General features: G+C 59.3%; 3 protein-coding genes across 7 annotated transcripts in view; 2 read left to right on the forward strand and 1 right to left on the reverse strand.

Moving 5' to 3' along the window:
* Galns (galactosamine (N-acetyl)-6-sulfatase) overlaps positions 1 to 14,178 on the forward strand; it is a 51,835-nt gene that overhangs the window by 15,068 nt on the left and 22,589 nt on the right. Inside the window, exons 12-15 of one of the 2 annotated variants that reach the window (XR_002818888.1) lie at positions 1,120 to 1,241; positions 3,620 to 3,737; positions 4,221 to 4,642; positions 5,517 to 5,529. Coding sequence is in view for 1 of the 2 variants with exons in the window: in XM_004644996.2 (XP_004645053.1) it covers positions 1,120 to 1,241; positions 3,620 to 3,737; positions 4,221 to 4,307 (327 nt within the window). In the remaining variant the exon portion in view is untranslated. Of the gene's footprint in view, positions 1 to 1,119; positions 1,242 to 3,619; positions 3,738 to 4,220; positions 4,731 to 5,516; positions 5,530 to 14,178 lie in introns of those variants that run through there. The other variant, XM_004644996.2, reaches the window with a different exon arrangement.
* Positions 4,914 to 6,976, forward strand: Aprt (adenine phosphoribosyltransferase). 2 transcript variants are annotated; one of them, XM_004644997.2, is made up of 5 exons: positions 4,914 to 5,066; positions 5,191 to 5,297; positions 6,215 to 6,348; positions 6,574 to 6,652; positions 6,750 to 6,976. In XM_004644997.2, the coding sequence occupies exons 1-5, from the start codon at positions 4,987 to 4,989 to the stop codon at positions 6,890 to 6,892; spliced, it is 543 nt and encodes a 180-aa protein (XP_004645054.1). In that variant the 5' UTR covers positions 4,914 to 4,986; the 3' UTR covers positions 6,893 to 6,976. The 2 variants fall into 2 exon arrangements, with proteins under 2 accessions (XP_004645054.1, XP_023560960.1); XM_023705192.1 differs by having other exon boundaries at positions 4,915 to 5,066; positions 6,884 to 6,976.
* On the reverse strand, positions 8,028 to 11,969 carry Cdt1 (chromatin licensing and DNA replication factor 1). 3 transcript variants are annotated; one of them, XM_023705185.1, is made up of 10 exons: positions 11,697 to 11,969; positions 11,419 to 11,538; positions 11,192 to 11,343; positions 10,779 to 10,973; positions 10,548 to 10,693; positions 10,311 to 10,411; positions 9,882 to 10,070; positions 9,414 to 9,563; positions 9,133 to 9,334; positions 8,028 to 8,666 (listed from the first exon to the last, which is right to left on the reverse strand). In XM_023705185.1, the coding sequence occupies exons 1-10, from the start codon at positions 11,904 to 11,906 to the stop codon at positions 8,503 to 8,505; spliced, it is 1,629 nt and encodes a 542-aa protein (XP_023560953.1). In that variant the 5' UTR covers positions 11,907 to 11,969; the 3' UTR covers positions 8,028 to 8,502. The 3 variants fall into 3 exon arrangements, with proteins under 3 accessions (XP_023560953.1, XP_023560955.1, XP_023560952.1); XM_023705187.1 differs by having other exon boundaries at positions 10,548 to 10,636; positions 10,779 to 10,976; XM_023705184.1 differs by having other exon boundaries at positions 10,779 to 10,976.

The raw sequence follows: 14,178 nt of genomic DNA on the forward strand, positions 1-14,178 counted from the left end.
GCCTTTGCATGAGCTGGTGCATAAACAGCTGAGCTAAGGGCAGGCCCCTGACAGCACAGTCCTGAGAGGCGTCCTGCACCAGTTGGCGGGTTCTTAATAACAGCTTACTTAATTTGCATCCAAATCACTGTCTACATCTGTCTAGACTTGGACACTGTTCTGCCTGGCAGTTCGTGCTGCAGGCGGTGGCTCCTGCCATGCAGGCCACACGCAGGGTGCTTGGGAGGGCGCTGGCACCATCTGAAGTGGCCAGTCCCTGCTGTGAAGCCCCCTTGGTGTCTGTCCTTAGTGCAGGCTCTGTAGCTCAGTGTAAACAAAAATTTCACGGGTGTCTGATTTTGGCTTTATTGGAAGCAGAATAGTAACTGCCCCCTGGCCAGCTGTCAGCATAGCCTCCCGGTGAGCAGCTCCACACCACATATCCTCCGCAGACCTGTGGGCACCATCTCTGCTCCAGGGCTCGGGGCTTCCAAAGCCAAGCCCGGTCCTGCCTCACAACTCCCCTTGAGGCTGTTGGAGGTGTAGATGGCAGGGGTTTCCCTGGTCCCAAGTCAGGGAGTCCTAGGCAGCCAGACAAAGCTTGGTGAACAGGGTTGCATATGTGGTCTGCCATGTGGGCATCGGAAATCACGGTGGGCAGGGCTGCCCGGGTGGGTACTGAGGGGGCTACGGCTGCAGGCCTGAGCCTGAAGATCTTATCTTGTTGCCTGCCTCTCCACTCTGTGTGTCTTCCAAAACATACTGAGTTTGGTTCTTTTGCATCCTCGCTTTCCGGTGCACATGTCGGTCAGAGCTGTGCCCTGATCTCCCTACCGTCTCCCTCCTCCTGCCCAGTGATAATTCGTCCTGTCTTCTGTGGGCACACAGGTGATCAAAGTTGTCCTGCTCTCTGAGTGGCCACTGGGGAGATGTGAGTTTGGCTAAAATGTTTCATAGACACCGCCACCACAAAGGGGCCCAGCAAACAGGGCACAGGCTAGCTCTGGACAGGGCTCCTCCCCCCAGGATGGCAGGTCCACCCTGCCCCACCTTTCCCATCTTCCCAGCCACCAAGTGGCTGCTGTGCAGGGAGACGGCGTGGCAGACATAGACACCCACCTACCCTACTGCTTGTCACAGGGCATCGATTTCTGCCCTGGGCAGAACATCTCAGGAGTCACCACCCACACTCAGGAGGAACATACAAAGCTGCCACTGCTCTTTCACCTGGGGCGTGACCCTGGAGAGAGGTTCCCGCTCAGGTGAGTCCGCTGCAGCTGTGTTCTCCAGGGTTCTCTGTGATGGCAGCAGGGCCTGTGCTCCTGTGCACCAGGAAACTGGCCTCAGTCCTCCCCTGGGGAGTAGTCCCCACGTGGAGTTGGTGGTGCCCCCTTCCAGGCTGTAGTTCATCATAGCTTGAGCGGCTGTGTCACCCGCTATGAGCTGCCATGCTGTGGTAAGAGCAAGGGTGGAGGCCAGGTGAGGGTGCAGGGGGTGCATCCCATACTGACACCCTAGTGCTGGCAAAAGCATCGCTCTGAGCCCAGGTTGCAGGAACAAAGCAGCTGCAGGTAGGTCAAGACACAGCTCACCAGAAGTAACTGGGGACTTGGAGCTCTGTCCCTAGGCTCCCAAACCCCCATCCCAGCCTCGCCAAGAGACTCTAGCCTCACAGCCACCAATAAGCAGGGTGACTGACCCTCCCACCACCCCGGCCCCACCAGAGCTCCCTGTCCCTGTCCCAGCACAAGGCTTCTCTCACTGAGCTGTGCTGTGTCTGTATCCCAGTGGTTCTCCAGAGTCCCCACCCCACCGGTCCTAGGGACACTGAGGCACACTCTGTGGACAGTCTCCAGTGTGGGACAGGCTAGGGTTTAAGCAGGGCCAACAGGAATCAGGGACAGAGCCACAGGGCACCATGGCCCCTAGAATGCACCATACCCCCTAGAATGCACCATACCAAGCTCCTGAGCCTTACAGGCAGCCACTGAGCCCAGCTCTCCAAGCCCCAAGGCAGGGGGAGGCTCCTATCCATGGGACCTCTTGGCCATACCAGTCGCCTTTCCACAGGAGCCCCACTGGCTCCAAAGCCCAGGATGATGACCACATGCAGAGAGGGTTTGGTGGACAGAGGCCCCAAGTCCATGTCTACCCAGCACCTCACAGTATGGTTTACGGAGCTAAGGCCTTTACAAATGTAACTGAGGGGCTGGGGAGATAGTTCAGTGGCATAAGTGCCTAAGTGCCTGCCTGGCAAGCACAAAGTCCCAAGTTCAATCTCTGGTACAAAAAAAAAAAAAAAAAGATAGGGCCAGAGAAAAGGGAAGGCACCAAAGGAGACAGCCACTTGGGCTGAGGAGGAAGGAGCCTCTGGGGGCTTCAGCGGGAGCACCCCACTGCCCCATTGCATTTCAGCTTCAAACTTGGGATCCAGGACTGGGAGGGGACAGGTACCCTCTACCTTGAGCCCCCAGGGCAGGCACAGATGGAAGTGGGGCGCTCCTCTGGGTTCCCACGGACCCCTCAAGGACTGCCACACCCACAGGTGTGTGCAGCCCAGCACTGTGGTGCAGTGGACTTCAGAGCCAGGCTGCCCTGGAGCAGCCTGCACAGTGTGGGTGCAGGCCCAGCCACAGCATACCAGACGGCCCAGGCACCTGCACCTGAAACCCTAGCAGGCCATCAGGAGCTAGGGACCACTCGGAGCTGGCATGCACTCCAGCCTGCACAGTGCAGCACGGTCCACCCCTGCTCCTTCCTGTCAGCACACCAGTTGAGGTGAATGGTCCTCCCTCTACAGCTGAGGCTATGCCACAGTTCTCCTGGAAGACCACGGTCCCTGAGGAGGACACAGCAGTGGGCCTCAGACGTGGTCACCGCAGCGAGCTGCAGCAGGAAGGTGATGGCTGCCACACAGCATTGGGAATACAGGGAGGCCTCCGGGCCAGCTGACCACAGCTGCACCAAACGCGTGAGGCCCTAGAATCCTGCAGACTCCATGCATGAGGGAGACTGGAGGGCACGGTCCACAGGACAGGCCACCCTCAGGTGCAGAGGAGTTCGCATCGCGTGGCCCACCTGAGCTCCACAACTTAACACAGCTGCCATGGCGCGAGGTGTGCTCCGGGCCCCATTTCCTCTCAGCCGGAGGCATCTTGCCATTAGCTGTGGTGCTCTAGTGTGGACAAGTGGGGTCTCCAAGGGAGACGCCTTCTGAGTGAGCGGCTCTGTCATCCCCAACCAGGTTCCACCCTATGTGAAGTGGCAGCTCCGTACCTTGTCACCTGCATGCTGGTGATGGCAGGCACGATTTAAAGAGCAAAAAGACATGATCCCCAGGGAGTCCCCACAGGGTTCTGGCATCTTCCTGTCTATCTCCTGGCGCCCCTTGGAGCCCAGACCTCCAGGCCCCGTAACAAGCAAGTCACCCTGACAGGGACAGAGCACGAGACAGCCATGCTCATAGCCTCCCTCCCAAAGCTCAGCCTCCTGGCCCTCGCTGTTTCTGCCCACCCCATGGCCCGCACAGCACTAGACTTTCCAGCTGGGCCTCCTGAGCCACCCCTTCCTAGAAAGTCCACCACTTGCAACAGAGCCAGAGAAGCTGCACTCCTAGTGACCTGGGCTCCTTTGTCTCCAGCTTTGCCAGCGCTGAGTACCAGGACGCCCTCAGCAGGATCACCCTGGCTGTCCAGCAGCACCAGGATTCCTTGGTCCCTGGACAGCCACAGCTCAATGTGTGCAACCAGGCAGTCATGGTGAGTGGTATGCATGCGGGCCATGGGCCAGTACCCCAAGTGCCACAAACCTCCATGGCACTTGACACAAAGCCATCAGGCTGAGGCTTGCTGGAGCCACATGCCTCAGAAGGGCAGTTGTGTCCTGGGCATGAGGTAGACCTGTTTCCCTCTTTTGTGTGGGCACCAACAGGGTGAAAGGAGGCTCCCTCAACCCCCTGCAGCTGCAGGATGAGCCCAAACCTCACGGGACTGTGGTAGCACAGGCCTGGGAGCCCCTTCCAGCCCTGACCTCAGCCTGGCCTCCCTCCTTGCCCTGTCCCTTCCCAGGGAGGATGCCCTGTGTCAAGTTCCCTGGCAAGGTGTTAGTGTCCCCCTGCCGAGGTGGCAGTGAAGGTGGTGCCCATACTAGAGCCAAGTGGATGGGGAGGGCCTCGAGGCCTGGGCGAGGACAAGCATCTGGAACCTGCAGCCGGCTGAACTTGGCTTCAATGTCTTTCCTAGAACTGGGCACCCCCAGGCTGTGAAAAGCTGGGCAAGTGCCTGCCGCCTCCAGAGCCCGTCCTGGAGAAGTGCTACTGGCCCCATTAGCACCTTCTTGGACCCAGGCCAGGCCCAGAAGCTCCTGCCAGTGCCTGAGGGAAGGAAGCATCCCAGGTGCTCTGCCTGCCCATGGGCAGGCAGAGGGAACCCAGGACCAGCAGCAGGGCCTGCCAGCTGCGCCTGGCCCAGGGCTCCGTCCTGGGTCTGCAGGGCTTCGGTGGTTCCTGTACCTCTTCAGTCCCGGCGTGGAAGGCCACCCATGACAGTTCTGTGCCTGGCCCACGATGCCCAGGGAGGGGTGCTGCCTACCCAGCCATCAGGATTGTGGGCAGCCGACGACACCACGGAGCCTAGAGGACCAGAGCCAGGCACGTGGGAGCAGGGTCCCTTCACCTACCCTGACTGACCTGACAACACTGGATCGCTGCACGAGTTGGGAAATGACGAGAAATAAAGGAACTGGGGCGCTTCGGCTGTGCAGTTGTGGTTTTTAACCAGCGCGTGGTGCACTAGACCATCAGGGCCCGCCCACGTTGGAGCCTCGTGCTGCCCCACTCCCCATACATGCTCGCGGCTGCTGACGCGTAAGGAACGGGTGGAGCGGGCCGACGGCCGGAGCACCCGCCCACCGCAGGAGCCCTGCCTTCCCGCCTGTGTCACCCCGCCCTCGGCTCCGCCCCTCTGGCCCGGGAGCCCCGCCACGCTCGTAGTCCCGCCACACGCGGCCATGGCGGAGCCCGAGCTGGAGCTGGTGTCACGGCGTATCCGCAGCTTCCCCGACTTCCCCATCCCCGGCGTGAACTTCAGGTATGGATGCGGCGGCCTGGGCCTGCACAGCGCTGCTCGGGCATCGGCTCCAGGCTCGGCCTGGGGTCCGGCGGGCCGGATCCTCGTCCCCGGCAGTTCGCGTCACCAGCCTGTCCTTGAGCAGGGACATCTCGCCCCTCCTGAAAGACCCCGAGTCCTTCCGCACCTGCATCCGCCTGCTGGCCGGCCACCTGAAGACTACGCACGGCAGCAAGATCGACTACATCGCAGGCCAGTGCCCTTCCTCCACTGTGTTCCCACTACGTCTTCTCATCCCTCCGTGTGCCCCGCCTTTCTTTTTCCTGGAGCCCGCAGTGGGTCAGCCACCCCTGCCCCACCTCCAACCTCTGATCTCTGACCTCTGGCCTCCCTCTTCCTACTGTTGCCGGCCCCGCCCCATCCTCGGTGTTCAGGTCTGCTTTTCCTGCCTCTGGGTGTCGCTGATGTTAGCCTGCTACCAGAGGTTTAGGTTCTGTAGGGCTGGGGTGCTTGGGAAAGGGCTTTGGCCATGGGAGGCCTTGGGTAGCATAGATGGATCTTAGGGCTAGATCTGTCCCCTCCCTAGAAGGCCTGCTGGGCTTCCAAGGTTGCTGGCTACATTGTCTCCCTAGGCCACCCGGCCCCCTTCCCGTTCCCTTAGCCAAGTATATTGAGCTGTGTCCCAGGCCTGGCCCTTCAGTAAGATCCTTGAGGGCTGCCTCATATGAGGGAGCGCCCAGGAGAGGGTCAGGGAGAACAGGTGGTCCTGGCAAGTCTGCCCCACCACACCAGGCCCACTGCCCCAGGGAAAAGGAGGTTGTGCTAGGGCCCTCCCCCTCACTTCCTGCCAGGACCGCAGTAAAGTCCGGTGTTTGGGTGCCGGGAGCTAGCCTTGTCTCCCTGGAGATGGCCAGGCTGGCCTTGACCTCAGTGACTCCCAGACAGGCACTGCAGTAGAGTGGCAGAGCTGTCTGGACACTGCTGTCCACTGTAGGCCTGAGCTGCCAGAAGTTGGGCAAAGTCCCCAGAACCACTTACAATCTCAGCCCACAGAATCTTGAGGTGACCGACATTAGGTGCCCATGTTACTATAGCTGCTGTGTGCTCCTCCAGCTTGGCCTGTCATGCTGCCATGCCACTGCCCAATGCCCCTGTCGCAAACCCTACAGGCCTGGACTCCAGGGGCTTCCTATTCGGCCCCCCGCTGGCACAGGAGCTGGGCCTGGGCTGTGTGCTCATCCGGAAGCGTGGGAAGCTGCCAGGCCCCACCGCGTCCACCTCCTATGCGCTGGAATACGGGAAGGTAAGTGGGCAGAGGAGGCCAGCAGAGGAGGGCAGGGCTAAGCTCCCTCAGCCCCTGGGAGTTTGGGAGCCTCAAGCAGAGCCCCTGTGGTTGCAGCAGAGGTGGAGGCTGAGAAGTTTCCATACTAGGCCATACTCGCCCAGCCAGGGAATGTCAGGGTGGGACTGGCCCAGGGAGGAGGCCCGATGGCAGTACTCGGGCTCCATGGTACCCTTTCCTCTGCAGGCTGAGCTGGAGATCCAGAAGGATGCCCTGGAGCCGGGCCAGAAGGTGGTTGTGGTGGACGACCTGCTGGCCACTGGCGGTGAGCCTCCAGCACAGGGCCTGGGGAAGGGTCTGAGCACTGCGGCAGAGCAGGTGCCAGCCTCTGCCTGGCCAACCCCCTCCCTTCCCACCCCCAGGAACCATGTGTGCAGCCTGTGAGTTACTGGGCCAGCTGGGGGCCGAGGTGCTGGAATGCGTGACCCTGGTGGAGCTGACCTCGCTCAGAGGGAGGGAGAAGCTGGGGCCAGTCCCCTTCTTCTCTCTTCTGCAGTATGAGTGAGTCTTCAACTGGACAAACCATTCACCTGTGCCTTCAGTGACCTGCAGGGGCCACCAGCTGTACTGCTGTCATTTCTACCCACTGATCATCTCGTTGGAGTGACCAGTGACACAGCCAGACAAAAATCAGTGAACAGCCTGCTACCCACGTCTCCTATTCTCAGATGCACTCTCCATGGCAGCCCCAGCCCAGATGGGTACAGGCCAGGCAGTGCTCCGCACCTCCTTTGTACCTGTCCCTCCTGGATGGCCAGGACAGTCTGAGAGCCCACTGTACAGGCATGCAGACAGGATGGGACTCAGCCGCATGGCCAGCATCACTTTCTTGGGCTTCCTGTGGTCACCTAACAGTTGCATTTAGTGGTGACAAGCCAGCTCCTGCTGCTCTGTGCCCTAATTTGAGGGTCCCCTGGTGACATGAAGCCACCTGGGTAATCCAGAGGCACCCCTCCATCTCATGAAGTCTTGTCACCTAAATTCAGCACTGCTGTGACAGCCCACCTGCAATATATTATGGCTTGAGTCTAGATGTTCCCCCAAAGCCTCATAAGGTTTTAGCGCTTTTTCAGTGGTGGGGCTGAATCTAAAGCATGTTGTTGAGCTACAATACAGCACTGGGACTAAGGGTTGGAGATTGCTGGCCTGGCCTGACTGGGTTGGCACTGCCCTCCCCCAGCAGACTGGAGACAACACAAGGCAAAGGCTCAACTCCTTCACTTGCTGCTTTTACTTATCTTCTGCCATGAACACCGCCTCTGCCATGTGCCAGCTGATTACAGGCTGAAACAATTCTATGAACTAAGCCAAATAAACCTGACCTCTTTAACTTCCGTTGCTGGGTATTTTCTCAGTGAGAAAAGACAGGACCTAGTCTACCATCACAGGGAACAGTATTCCAGAGGGAGCAAAATTTTATTTACATGTCATATAACTTGACTCAGGCTTTATAAAAAAGCCACTAAGATTAGAAAATAGGCTGTCCTTCCAAGGCCTTAGGTATTTAAAGTCTGAAAAGGTTAAACTAGAAATAAGCAAATCATGGGGCCGGGGAGATGGCTCAGTGGAATAAGCACTTGCCTGGCAAGCACAAGGGCCTGAGTTCAATCCCCGGTTCCACCAAAAAAAAGAAAAGAAATAAGCAAATCAGTCACACCTCAGGTCTCACAGGTTATCCTGGCACAAGACCTAGGAAATTAGTTATCGTCCTTCTACAGTAAGTTAGACTTCGTGCCACTGCTCAGAACCTGATCCTTTACCCAGCTGCTGTGCCAGGAGGTCCACACCACTTGTGGGGTGCCCAGCAGGCCTGTGAGTGGGCGTCAGAACATGTCCCCATAAGGTCATAGTTCACAGCGCCAGGACACGGATGGAGGGGGCACTGCCAACCACACTGCTAGCTCCACACGCCACCTGTGCAGTCCACCAGGTGCTGGGCCCCCTTCCTGCCGGCAGCAGTGCCCAAGGACTGTGGAGCAGGCAGACAGCAAAGACAGCCCCACAAACAGATGCAACACCAGCACACTGTAAGACCCAGAGTCCACGCTGGCAGGAGGTCCAAGCCATGCAGCCGTGGCCCTCAACATGGATGCATGCTGACAGCAGTAAAAGGGGTCACTGGGCCTCCTCAGCGCGGGCCTGGCGGGCCAGCCGTGCAGTGATGCTGGCCAGGTCGGCAGTCTTGTCCAGCTTGAGGTAGGTGTCAGTGCGGATGCGGTGCAGGCTGAGCCAGTCAGGCAGCAGCTCGGCAAGGAGCAGCAGGTGCCTCTCCATCTCCCCTGCAGGAGGGGGGCAAGTTGAGTTCCCCAGCCCTGACTCCACCTATCGGCAGGGCTACTTTAAAAAGCACTGAGTGCCTACTGTGTGACCACCTCCTCACAGGACCTGGGCAGCCCCAGGCTGTGCCCTCAGCAAAGGGGCCGGGGGGCAGGCGACCCCAGCTGAGGTCCCAGCACTTGGAGCAGGGTCCCAACCCCAAAGCCTTGGGCAGGCAGTGAGCAGTGGGGATAAATGGGGTGGACACTGCTAAGGTCTGAACTGTTGCAAGGACCACGGGAACAGCAGGTTCATGGGGCCAAAGGAAGCTGCAAAGGGAAGCTACAGAGCTCGGCAGGGCTTGGGGGTCCTGGGGCCCAGTGCCCACATACAGCAGGTGCCCACTGAGCACCAGGTGAGTAGACTGGGTCCATGCAGCCCCAGGGGCAGGGCTGTGCCCACCCTCAACTCCACCTGACCTACACATACCCAGGCTCAAGGTGGCTCTGCAGCTGCCCACCATCCTGGCACAGGCCACTTCCATGGTGAGTGCAGGCTTGCGCTCAGCCACAAACACACCGCGCAGCACACGTGCCAGCTCAGGCAGCCGTTCAAGCCGCTGCAGCTTCAGCTCAAGCTCTGGGCGCCGCGTCATTTGTGCCAGTTGTTTCTGGACCTCTTTAGCACGGATCTGCAGCAGAGAGGATGCAGGTCAGCAGCAGCAGATGACTGTGAGCGCCACCCATCCCGTCTGCATCCTGGGGACTCACCCGCTCCAGCAGGGCGTGGGGCACACCCTTCAGTGCACTGGGAGGGACAGTGGGTGGGCTGGCAGGGCTGGCTGGCAGTGCCAGGCTGGGGGACCCAGGGCTGCTGGCCTCTGCTGCACACACAGCTGCGTGACTCAAGGCTTTCTCCATCTGTGGGTCACAGGGGAGAGGTTGGCAAGCAGTGTGTGGCTCCTCCTGGCTCTGCCCTGAGCCCGCCCGGCTCTCTGGGCCCAGCGCTCAGCAGTGCTCTGGCGTTAGGCCCTAGCACAAGTCACAGGGTGCTCAAGGAAAACCTGAGGGAGGCAGAGTGTGCTTGCAACGCTAGTAAGCAAGGCCCACCCCTCTGGGTTACCACCCCAGGACGAGCTAAACATGGTGTCAGATCCCCAAGGAGGCACCACAGGTCTGGCCGGGCCACCCTGCTCTCTCCACAAGAAAGGGGTTCAGTCAGGGCCTAGCCAGCCTTACCCTGGGCGACATCAGGCTGCGGGCACGGGCCAGCACCTCCTGGGCAGTGGTGAGCTTCTTGGTGGTGGGCGGCTGGGGCAGTTCAGCTGGCTCGATGTCAGGCACATTATCCACGTTGAAGCGCGGGTGCCAGCGGGTCAACTGGTCCTCGGGCACAGCCATGGGTGGGTGCAGGGAGGCCAGGAAGGCCTGTTGGAGGAGCAAGGGATCACCTGGCTTACTCTGCCAAGCAGAGACACACACTACCCAGCATGCAGGTGCTGCTGAAGTGCTTCCGGGGTGCTGTCAGCCCTGAGCCCACCAGCCCACTGCGTAGGGAGGCGGCAGCAGGAGACACAGTAGCCCACACAGCCAGTTAGGAGAGCGCAACAGCTGGCTGCACGAGGAGCGGCCCTGGCAGAGCCAACATCCTCTGGCACCAGGGCTCACCTTGTGGTGTTCCTTGACCCGGTCCACCAGGTTCTGGCTGAAGACCTGTCGCCGCTGTAGCATCCTTGAGGCTGTGAGCTGGGGAGTGGTGCCTGCAGCCTCTGTGGGCAAGGAGTCCAGGCTGAGCCCTGCTCCTAACCCATCCCAGCACCCCCTGCTCAAAACATGGGGTTTCAGGTGGGGAAACTGGGGCCAAAGAGTGACCACAGTGGAACTGAGGCCTGCGCCAGCACTCACCCCTGTCCAGCAGCGGCTCTATGGTGAGCTGGTAATCAGACCTCTTGACACTATCCTTGAAGGTGGGGATGTTGCGCTCTTGCCGGAAGCTGTAGGACATGGGATACACTGTCTTGATCTGACCCAGGTTGTACTCCTCAAAGCGCCTAGGGGAGGAAACAGGTTAGAAGGAACCAGGCCCAGCCAGCTGCAGATGAAAGAGCAGGCCCAGCCTACCCATAGGCCACACACCTGCGCATCATGTCCTGGACCCCTTGCTTGACCTTGGCAAAGGTCACGGTCTCCGAGCGGTTGTGGAGCATGCCCACAATGGTGTCCATGCTGCGGAACATCTCTGCCAGCACCTGGTACTTGTAGGGCAGCACAAGGCCTGGCGGGCCAGGCAGGGCCAGGGCATGGAAGCGCTGATAAGCAGGCACCTTCTTGCTGCTGTCCAGAGAAAGCCAGGATTAGAGCAGGCCCAGGGCCAACACCACCTCTAGCTCCCAGGAGCAGGGCCGCAAAACCACATACCCATCACAAAACTGGTGTGACCAGGCCTACAGGAAGCAACCCCAGAAAAGGGGCACAAGGGAACGGCTCCCTCTGCCAGTGCTGGCCCAGCCAGGCCTCCCCACCAGCCTGGCCACCCGCTCAGGACTCACCATGGCTGCTGTGCGGGGCACTGAGCCTCCGGCGGGCTAGGTTCCTCAGCACCCGGCTGTGCCCTGCTCTTCAGAGCTTGGACACGCGCGCCCAGCTCCCGAGCCCGCTGGAGGCACGCCTGCAGCTCGGACACGCTGTCCTCGGACGGGACCTGAAGAGGCAGGGTATGAGAGGCGGCGGCCCCCCACCCCGTCTTCCCTCCCCTACTGCCCTGGCCCAGCCTCACCTTGTCCTGTGGGGCCGCGAGTAAAGGCACCTGACCTGCTGGGGCAGGGGCAGCGCTTTTCTTGACCTTCCTGGCCAGCGAACGACCGCTGGGGGCGGCTGGGGAGCTGGGCCTGGAATCCTAAGAGGAAGGAGGCCCCGGCGAGACATGATTGAGCCCAAGACGCACCTGGCCTGCGGGCTGGGACTCCTCTGCGCCCCTCCCGGTGTCCCCGGCGCCCCGGCCCCGTGCTCTGCCCGGCCTGCACGCCACCCCGAGTCCCGGTCCCTGCTCACCACCTCGTGCAGCCTCAGTCTCCGGCGCGCGGGAGGCGCGGGATGGTCGCCCTCGGGCGCGGCTGGCGGTCGGGGGCGCTTGCGACCGCTGCCCGGGGCGAGGGCGGGCAAGGGCCCGGAGGGGCTGGGGGTGCGGCAGGCTTCCTTGACCCGCGGAGCTGCCGACCCCGGGCGGCGGCAAGCGAAGAAATCGGTGACCCGACTCTGCGCCATAGTGAGATCCGAGCGCGCAGGGCTCCGCGCCGTTTTCGCGCCGTTTTCTACTGGCTCCGCCTCATCCGGGACGCACCATCCAGCAGCCCGCAGCGGGTAGAGGAGGGCGCGCCGGCGCACGCGCCCTAGCGACGGGGTCAGGCGCTGGCTTCGCGGGCGCCGGGCGCGTCCCGCCGGCCGCTGCTTCCGGCCCAGCGAGGGGGTGTAAAGTGGATGCGTCGGGCGCACGCGCGCTGAACGGGTGCGGGCCGGGAGGCTCGTCCGGCCGGTGCGCTCCCGGGTGTGCCCTGGGCTGGCCGTTCGCAGGGATCGGGCCTGATGCAGAGGTCCCGACCAGCAGCGACAAAGGAACTGCCTCCAGAACAGCCTTAAAAGACAAGGCTCCCAAATCCAAAGCTCCCCTGGTCTGCGACTCTGGCCTGGGCACCACGCCGGCCTTGAACAAGGCCAAGGGACTTACTGTGGTCCCTCCACGTTTTTATTTTATTTTATTTTGGCAGTACCAGGGATTGAATTCAGGACCCTGAGCTTGCCAGACATGAGCTTATTCAACTGAGCTACCTCCCCGGCCCCCTTCTCCACGTTTTAAAAAAGGAGAGCATGGAGCCAGGGTGATGGCTCAATAGAATAACCGCTTGCCTGGCAAGCGCAAGGGCCTGAGTTCAATCCTCCGCAAAAAACAAAACAAAAACACGAATTGTGCTTATCCAAAACAAAAAAGGAACAGAAATGTCAGGCGATACGATTGGAACTTGCAAAATAATCTCAAGTGTGAGAAGCCTGGCGATTGATGGCAGCTGGGGAGGGGAAGGGAAAGGTGGGGGGCCCCTGAACTGCTTGGCCTAGGAGGCTACAAAGGATCTGCGGGAATGGGGTTGTGCCTCAGCGCTGGAGCTCCTTCCTGGTCTGTGAGAGGCTCTGGGTTCATCCCCAGTTGCTGGAAAAACAAAACCAAAGGACGATAAAAGTGTAAGATCCAGGGGCTGGGGAGATGGCTCAATAGAATAAACGCTTCCCTGGCGAGCATAAAGGCCTGAGTTCAATCCCTGGCTCTTATAAGAGCTACATCTTAAAGTTTTGGTACGCAGGCTGTATCACCCTGTAGAATGTGTTTTTTGTTTGCGAACTCAGGCCCTTGCATTTGCCAGGGAAGCGCTTATTCTACTGAGCCATCTCCCCAGCCCCTGTGTTTGTGATTCTCCTGTTTTCAGCTTCCCAAATACTGGGCACCACCATGCCCAGTTTGCCTAAGCAAGTGCTTTAATCCGCTGAGCTATCTGGCCAGCCAAGAAGGATTTTGTTGTTGTTGTTGTTGTTGTTGTTGTTGTTACTTCAGCCTGCCTTAAGGGCAGGTCTGGTGCAGCTTCTGGAGCTAGGAATCGAACTTCAGTCCTATGTGCCTGACTGCATTTGCCCAAGTGGCACTTCAAACAACTAAACTATCTGGAAAGGCCCCAGAATGTGTTTCTTAAAACAGAAATAATATGCAGGTGTGACACACAGTCGGCCACTGCCCTAGGATGGGTGAGAGCCCAGCCTGGAGCCCCAGCTCAGCTCCCCCAGTAAAAGAAAAAAAAAAAGTGAGATCTGACGTGGAAGGAGCATAACATTTCTGGGGTGATGGAGATGGCGCACGTGGCGACAGGTTAGGGCTAACTAGGTGTACGGTCTTAGGAAGATTTGAGGGCCCGCTCAGATTTGTTGTTTCAGCCAGTCGTGGTGGCACACACCTGTAATGGCAGCACTCAGGAAACTGAGGCAGGACGATCCTTGGGAGTTTGAGACCAGTTGGGGCTACAAAATGAGCTAAAGCCCAGCCTAGGCTGCACACGAGACCCTGTCTCAAAAAGACCAGTGTTTCCTCACTGTGTCACTTCATATAAACTCTATCTATAAACAAATACTGAACTCCAATCAATGACATGCATACTGAAGCATGTTCAGCAGTGACAGTGGATGCGGAAATACATCAGATAAGATGGATAACCGGACGTGGTTGTGCACACCTGTAATTCTAGCACTTGGGAGGCGGAGGCGAGAGGATCACCAAGAGTTTTTGGCCAGTCTGGACTACATGGTGACCTTATCTCATAAAAACAAAAAGATAACAGTTAAATAGATGTGTGACAAAAGCAACTACAGCATTTTTTTTTCTTGTACCAGGGATTGAATTTAGGACCTTGCACATGCCAGGCAGGCACTTAGGCTGCTGAGCTATCTAACCAGCCCTAATTACAGAATACTAACAACAGTGTCTGAGGCATAAGTATAA

The sequence above is a fragment of the Octodon degus genome, unplaced genomic scaffold (assembly GCF_000260255.1).
Source record: "Octodon degus isolate 3935 unplaced genomic scaffold, OctDeg1.0 scaffold00215, whole genome shotgun sequence".
Taxonomy (NCBI): domain Eukaryota; kingdom Metazoa; phylum Chordata; class Mammalia; order Rodentia; family Octodontidae; genus Octodon; species Octodon degus.